Source organism: Verticillium alfalfae, genomic scaffold (assembly GCF_000150825.1).
Source record: "Verticillium alfalfae VaMs.102 supercont1.3 genomic scaffold, whole genome shotgun sequence".
In the NCBI taxonomy this organism is placed as follows: Eukaryota; Fungi; Ascomycota; class Sordariomycetes; order Glomerellales; family Plectosphaerellaceae; genus Verticillium; species Verticillium alfalfae.
The window spans coordinates 2,958,911-2,967,371 of record NW_003315036.1 but is presented as its reverse complement, the minus strand read 5'-3'; the positions used below and the strand labels follow the sequence as shown (position 1 = coordinate 2,967,371).

The following is an 8,461-nucleotide window of genomic DNA, read 5'->3' as shown; positions in this document are numbered from 1 at the left end:
TATAGAAGGGCGTAAGCTGATAATAAGAAAGGACTATAGAAAAATAGAAACTTACGAATATTAATAGGAACCTTAGAACTATCGTAGGAGCGACCTTAACGAATATATTCGGAATAGCGATTAACGCCTTTAATTATATAGTATTTCTAACCCTTCCGTTAATAGAAGGAATATAGTATAACGTTATAACCTCGAAGCTCGATAAAATTAAATTATTCGTATCGCTTTCGGGCGGATAGAGATTTAAGTTTTTTAATACGACTTAATATTACGTTAGTATTATAAAGGAAGGAAGATTAAGGAACGAGACTCCCTAGGATACGATACTCACTAAGTACGGGTCGCTAGGATATCGACTTAGAGGAGGGGAATTATATAACGCCCGACTAGGCCGTTACTAATAGCCTAGGACGGGAGCCCTATATATAACCTAGTATAAAGTACGGACTAACGAGATTATTTACGTAACTATAACTAGATTACGGTACTTAAAGTAATCTAGTTACTAACTTAACCGTGATCTACGGTAAGAGGATTACGATAGTAACCGTGAGCTATCTAATATAGACTTACTAACTTAACTAACTTAGGATAGGGAAATAGGTATAAAAGGATAGATATTCTTATACTTATAGATATACTCTTTCTCACGATAGTGATTAATCTAAGTCTTACCTTATATTTATTATAACGAGTATATAACGCCTTACGATACTATATCGCCTTAGAGTTATAACCTAAGCTTCTACTAATAGCAACCCTAACCCTCTCTGCTAGTGTTCCCCCTTAGGAAGCTGCCAGGTCGTAACAGGTGCCTAGAACTAAGTTATAAGAGGTCCCAGGGCATAGGCTACCTAGTAGTAGGTGAATGCCCTGGAAGCCCTAAGTGAATACTGCTAATATATAATGTTTTACGATACTATATCGTCTTAGAGTTATAACCTTAGTCTCTATTAATAATAACCCTAACCCCCTCTAATAGTATTCCCTTCTAGAAGCTACTAGGTTGTAATATTATTATATAATAGCTTGAGTTATAAAACCTTAACTTCTTAAAGTTTATAATAAATATCTAATTACTAAGTTAATATAAGGCAATAATTAATATCCTTTATATATTAAATTTAATATACTAGTATTCTAATTAAATCCTATTAGACCTTACTTAGGGGTACGTTCAGAGTTATATAAGAGGTTAGCTATCTAGTGCTACTAGTGTCTAGGTCGATACCCTCATGACTAAAGTGGAGTGCCCTAACTCTAGGACTCTAGCGGAGTCTAACTCCGTTAGGAGCCTTGGGCTAGAGGTACCTTCCACGGCGGGTGCCTACAATAAATCTTAATCTATTTACTTTCCTAAATTAAGGCCTACAGCCTAGTACTCCTATAACAGTATACTCACTTTAAATATATATTATACTAAGTATATATCATCCTACCCAGAAACAGCCTTACTTTATTAACTAGTTATGTACTACTATATATAGGTGCAATTTCGACTATTCCTTTATACCACATAGTACTATAGACGTCACCCACACCCCTTCGTGAGCGCCGATCCTCGGAGACGCAATTCAATCCCATTTTCGGAATTGAGTCATGGCCAAACCGTAACTCTCCCCCACCATCGGCCTCTGACCAAAGCCTCACCCTCGACAATCTCCAAGCTCATGATCCTTCTCCTACACCTCAATTAAGTTCGGCAAGCTCTCCGAGCGAAGAATCGATCATGAGCTGTAGCAACAATACAGAGCCGACACGAATCGCCATTCTGGGGACGGATAATATTGTCGTCGACCATGGCATTTGGCTCAATTGGGTGACTAAGGATCTTTTTGATAACGTCAAATCGTCGACCTACGTTCTTGTCACGGACACAAACCTGTATGACACCTATGTGCCTCCTTTCAAACATGCTTTCGACGGCGCTACCGACACCACCGCCGGGCCTCGCCTCCTGACGTTGGCTATCCCACCTGGTGAAATATCCAAATCCCGACAATCAAAGGCGCATATCGAGGACTGGATGCTTTCGCAACAATGTACGAGAGATACGGTCATCATTGCATTGGGTGGTGGAGTCATCGGCGACATGCTCGGCTATGTTGCGGCTACATTCATGAGAGGCATTCGCTTTGTACAGGTCCCAACGACGTTGCTCGCAATGGTGGACTCGTCCATCGGCGGCAAAACCGCAATCGACACTCCCATGGGCAAAAACCTGGTCGGAGCTTTCTGGCAACCCTCACGCATTTATATTGATCTTGCATTCCTCGAGACGCTACCTTCGAGAGAGTTCATCAATGGCATGGCTGAGGTCATCAAAACAGCAGCTATATGGGACGAGAACGAGTTCGCCACACTAGAAGCCAATGCTCCAAGCATCGTCGCTGCTGTGAACCAGCCCACTGGACCCGGGAGGCTGTCCCCCATTCGCGAGATACTAAAGCGAATCGTCTTGGGTTCCGCTAGGGTCAAGGCTGAGGTAGTATCTAGCGACGAGCGAGAAGGCGGTCTTCGCAACTTGCTCAACTTCGGACACTCCATTGGCCACGCCTACGAAGCTTTGCTCACGCCACAGCTGCTTCATGGCGAGGCGGTTGCAATTGGCATGGTTAAGGAAGCGGAATTGGCCCGGTATCTTGGCGTTTTGCGCCCAAGCGCTGTCGCTCGGCTAGCGAAGTGCATTTCAAGTTATGGTCTACCCACCTCTCTCGGCGATAAGAGGGTGATCAAATTAACAGCGGGCAAAAGATGCCCTGTTGATATACTTCTTCAAAAAATGGCGGTGGATAAGAAAAATGATGGCAGGAAGAAGAAGATTGTACTGCTCTCAGCGATTGGGAAAACCCACGAGCCCAGAGCTACCACTGTCGAAGATGCCGCGATCAAGGTTATGTTGTCAGCTTCTACCTTGATTACACCTGGCGTGTCAACAAAGCTTGCTACAACGGTGACCCCTCCCGGGTCCAAAAGTATTTCAAATCGTGCCCTCATCCTTGCCGCACTCGGCGAGGGAACATGTCGCATCAAGAACCTTCTACATTCCGACGATGTCGAGTTCATGCTTACAGCCATCACCCGGCTCGGTGGAGCTTCATATGCTTGGGAAGATGCCGGTGAGGTTCTGGTCCTCACAGGAAAAGGGGGCCAGCTCCGAGCCAGCAGCGACCCTCTTTACCTTGGCAACGCTGGAACAGCCTCTCGATTCTTGACCACCGTAGTGGCTCTGTGCAGCCCTGCGGACGTCTCGTCAACCGTCTTGACAGGCAATGCTCGCATGCAGGTAAGGCCCATTGGGCCACTTGTTGATGCGCTCCGAAGCAACGGAGTTTCCATTGACTACCTTGGTCCAGGCAAGAGCCTGCCGCTCCGTATCGATGCTGCGGGCGGGTTTGCTGGCGGCGTCATTGAACTTGCGGCCACTGTATCGTCTCAGTACGTGTCATCAATCCTCATGGCTGCTCCGTACGCAAAGGAGCCCGTGACATTACGTCTTGTGGGAGGCAAACCAATTTCTCAGCCCTACATCGACATGACACTGGCGATGATGAAAACCTTTGGGGTACAGGTCGAACGTTCGAGCTCCGACCCCAATACCTACCATATAGCCAAAGGAACATACAAAAACCCTGCCGAATACACCATCGAGAGCGACGCCAGCTCGGCAACTTATCCCCTTGCAATTGCAGCCATCACGGGCACCACATGCACGGTGCCCAACATCGGATCCTCGTCGCTACAGGGCGACGCGCGCTTTGCAATCGATGTACTCCAGCCTATGGGCTGCACCGTTCAGCAGACCGCATCATCGACAACAGTCACGGGACCAGCTCCTGGTGGATTGCTAGGCCTTCCGCATGTGGATATGGAACCGATGACTGATGCGTTCCTGACGGCGAGTGTGTTAGCAGCGGTGGCCGCCGGGACCACTAAAATTAGTGGCATCGCCAACCAGCGAGTCAAGGAGTGCAACAGAATTGCAGCCATGCGAGAGCAGCTGGGCAAATTTGGCATTGCTACAGACGAATTTGACGATGGTATCATTGTGACCGGACAGCCTCTGGATACTCTCAAGACCCCCGATGCCGGAGTTTTCTGTTATGATGACCATCGTGTTGCCATGAGTTTCAGTGTTCTGTCTACAGTGGCTAACGCCCCGGTCACGATACTCGAACGCGAATGCACAGGGAAGACCTGGCCGGGTTGGTGGGATACTCTGTCGCAGTCTTTCGGCCTTCGCCTTAACGGAGATGACAAGCATCCTGGGGTCGAAGGTCGCCACCAGCAGGATCACACGACTCGCTCAGTCTTCATCGTCGGCATGCGAGGTGCAGGCAAAACCACGACTGGAAGGTGGATGGCCAAGTTATTGAAACGACCCTTCATAGATCTTGATGAAGAACTTGAGCGAAGGTCAGGCATGACCATCCCCGAGATGATACATGGCACGAAGGGATGGGAAGGCTTCAGGCGTGATGAGCTGCAATTGCTCCATGACGTCATGGAGAATCAAGCAAGCGGCCACGTTTTTTCATGCGGTGGCGGCATTGTCGAATCGCCAGAGGCCCGAAAACTTCTCATTGCCTACAAAGAGAAAGGCGGCTGTGTGCTGCTGGTGCACCGGGATACGAAGCAAGTGGTTGACTATTTGCTTCAAGACAAAACACGTCCAGCTTATCGCGAAGACATCGAAGATGTCTATTACAGGAGGAAGCCACTGTACGACGAGTGCAGCAATTTCCAGTACTTTAGCCCACATCCGGCTGCTTCCGTGGCTTCCAGGGACGCGCCGCTGGACTTCAGATGTTTTGTAGATGCCATCTGCGGTGACGGTTCGAAGGTCACCAAGATGACGGCCAAGGAACAAAGTTTTTTTGTTTCACTAACGGTGCCTAGTGTCGATTCTGCTGTCGATGTCATCCCGCAAGTTGTTGTCGGTTCAGACGCTGTCGAACTTCGGGTCGATCTGTTGCAGGATCAAACTCCGGAATCGGTTGCGAGGCAAGTGTCAGCTTTGCGGTCTGCTGCAGGGATGCCCATCATCTTTACCCTACGAACTGTGTCTCAAGGCGGTTGTTTTCCAGATGCGGACCATACGCAAGCCCTCAGCCTTTACATACTTGCACTCCGCATGGGGGTTGAATTCATCGACCTAGAGATGACGTGGCCAGAGCATATCTTGCAGACCGTCACAAATCTCAAAGGCCGATCACGGATCATCGCATCGCATCACGATCCACGAGGTGAGCTCTCCTGGAAGAATGGATCATGGACCCCTTTCTACAATCGCGCACTGCAGTGGGGCAGTGTAATTAAGCTGGTCGGCACGGCACAGTCGATGGAGGACAATTATGATTTGGCGAGATTCAAGTCCGACATGCTCGCATCTCATCCAACGCCTGTCATTGCTCTCAACATGGGTGCTCTTGGCAAGCTCAGTCGCGTGTTGAATGGGTTCCTCACGCCCGTGTCCCACCCAGCGCTCCCTTTCAAAGCGGCACCTGGTCAACTGTCAGCTGCTGAAATCCGCCGGGCGTTATTCCTACTCGGAAACATAAATGCTCAGTCCTTTCATCTTTTTGGCAAGCCCATCTCGAAATCAAGATCGCCCGCACTTCACAATTCTCTGTTCAACCTGACCGGGTTGCCCCACAAGTATGGTTTGGTTGAGACGGACCAAGCGGATGAGGTCGCGGCCGTCATTCGCGAGCCTGATTTTGGCGGCGCGTCAGTCACCATTCCACTTAAGTTGGATGTAATGCCGCTTCTGGATGAAGTCTCTGAATCAGCAAAGGTTATTGGTGCCGTCAACACAATCATCCCTATGCCCCTTGATGGAAGTCAGAAACGCCGCCTTCTCGGCGACAACACAGATTGGCGGGGCATGGTGCATTGCCTTGAGTCCATCGGCGTGGCTTCTGAATCGACTGCAAGCACAACGACAGCTTCTGCGCTGGTGATTGGCTCGGGTGGCACAACGAGAGCAGCTATCTTTGCTCTGAAGTCTCATGGCTACCACCCTATCTACATGCTGGCGCGTAACGAGCAGAGCCTCGAGACCATTCGAGCGTCATTTCCGACTGACTTTGACCTTCGAGCACTCGGGGGTCCTGCCGAGGTCTTCACGTTGGCCGTAGCGCCCACCGTGGTCATCAGCACAATCCCTGCAGACAAACCCATGGACCCATCGCTGCGTGAAACACTCGAGGTTGTGTTGAAAAGCCCTGTGAGCGAACAGAGAACCCGTGTGCTGCTGGAAATGGCATACCAGCCGCGTCATACTGCGGCAATGCGCCTAGCTGAGGATGCGGGCTGGCGTACGATTCCTGGTGCAGAAGTACTTGCTGCGCAAGGATGGCACCAAGTAAGTGACCCAAAGACTACAGGAACGTGACTTGTAATTTCCTTTTACAGCCTGCTGATTCACATTGTACAGTTCCAAATGTGGACAGGCATCACACCCCGATTCATCGACGCCCAAGCAGCAGTGAACGGTGACGAGATTCCAACATCCACCGACTAGCCAAAATTTCATTGCGCTGGCTTTAACGGAATGTGTGGACGACGATTGATTGCGAAGTGCACATGGAAACTTATCTCTGCCAGCTCTGAACGCTACGCATCTATAAACACCCTAGGTGTCCTGCCTTACATTGGGGGAACGTTTCGAATCCCCACATCACATTGCTCAATCAGTATAGGGTGTATTTATTACGCGTCCGACTTCCAAACTCGAGGCAGAGGCAGTGTTCTCTAGATAAGTCGACAATGCACAACTCGTAAATTGATTATATGGCGTCTATGTCTCAAATCGTAGTATCGTTCAACATAAAATCCCGCTCACAGATCGCTTTTATCATGGACCAATGTCCTGTTCTATGCCTCCCAAATTCAAAGTACAACCATTGTAACATCTGTGTCGCCGCGTCTGGCGCAACTAAATCATCAAAACTTTCGTTGAGCACTAAGCACTCCATTTTCGTTTTTTTTGGCGAGACAAGTGAATATTGTACAAATTATTTTGCCGTCGAACTGTACGGAGACAAATGCTCCGGATAGTATCGACTCATGAGCTTTCTCATCGCACCACCGTGGGCGCGTGAAATTGGTGTAAGAGATCTGTGGCACCAATCGACGTCATGACGCGATGGGGGCGTCAGGGTGTCGCGCAAACGATACATTTAGACTCGATTGCCATATTGCTGGTGTAGTGTAAAGTGTGGGCGTGAGCGTCAATGGAAAGCGATGATGATGCAACCGCAGGTCTACCAAGACCTCGCGCACCGACAAGATCGGCATGTCGCACTGACAGATGTCGTCAATGGCTCCTAGATATTGAGCATGACCAATGATTGCGTGCCAAAGCCCCGCTCGCTCATGAACTGGGGTGTCCTCCCTCGAAGACTGTCGAAGCGGGTCTCGTCCGTCCGAGTGGAGAAGGCGCATGCAGGGCTCAGCAGAAAATGGCGCCATGATGTCATTGGATGGGTCCAGGTAAATTTCAGGGTCCTTTGATGATGTCATGGAATGAATGACAACGGGGTCGTCGAGACCCTGAAGCAACTGATTCCCAACTCAGAAGTGATTGGCATCTGCCGCACATCCTGACGGAAAATTCAAATGTGGTTTCCACGTCTGCGGTATTTGCCAGGGAGTTCCACATCAGGGTGACACACCCTGTAGTGTCTTGTCAGGGCGTCAGCCCGGCTGAACGTCTTTTCCTCGCTACAGAGATCGCACCGTACTTTCTGTTTCCGAGCATTGTGAATAGTGTCCTCGTGCCGAGTAAGGTCGTATGGTCTTGAGAATATGGTATTGCACGATTTCCCGGTGCTAGGATTGATCCTGTCGCAGCGGTGTGGCCCAGCTTGACTGTTGAGAAGATTGGCAGCAGCATCCACAGGCTCAGATTTGGTGTCGACGTGTTTCGGCGGCATGCCCAAACCATGAGGCTGGCGATGCCCCTCTCTCTTGTGCTTTTGCAACAAAACGGGTGTCTCGAAGCGCAGAGTACATCCGTGATATGTGCAAGTGTATGTTCCGCCATCGGCAGTCGCACCGGCAGGCTTCGAAAGTGCCGCTGGCGTGGCCGATGAGCTACTTGAACTGGATCCCGCAGGGCTGACTTCTGATGTTGCCTGCTGGTGTTGCTGAGCGTGAGCGATAAATGGATAGTGCTGCGGAATTTGTACGCTTGCGGGTAAATGTTGCGCCATGTAGGGGAATGTAATCGGGGGCCCGTTCGCAGCAAGATGTCTCGAGAAATCAGTCAATTGCTCACTTGACGACTGATTATTGGAGGGTAGCTGTGAAACCCCAAAGTCCGTAGGGTTTGACTGAGTAAACAGAGATGGAAAGTTAGAATCCGCGTCGCATCCCTGAAACTCTAGCATAGCATCCTTAGGCGAGATGGTCTTTGGCGTATCTGCTCCGCTTTCATCGCGAACTGTTGCCTGAA

General features: G+C 49.5%; 1 protein-coding gene across 1 annotated transcript; it reads left to right on the top strand.

The window, feature by feature from the left end:
• Positions 1-1,729: 1,729 nt before the first annotated feature.
• Positions 1,730-6,526, top strand: VDBG_03429 (pentafunctional AROM polypeptide; the record flags this gene model as incomplete). Its single annotated transcript, XM_003007244.1, has 2 exons — positions 1,730-6,367; positions 6,440-6,526. 2 exons carry the CDS (start codon positions 1,730-1,732, stop codon positions 6,524-6,526), a joined length of 4,725 nt encoding a protein of 1,574 aa, XP_003007290.1.
• Between the last annotated feature and the right edge of the window lie 1,935 nt (positions 6,527-8,461).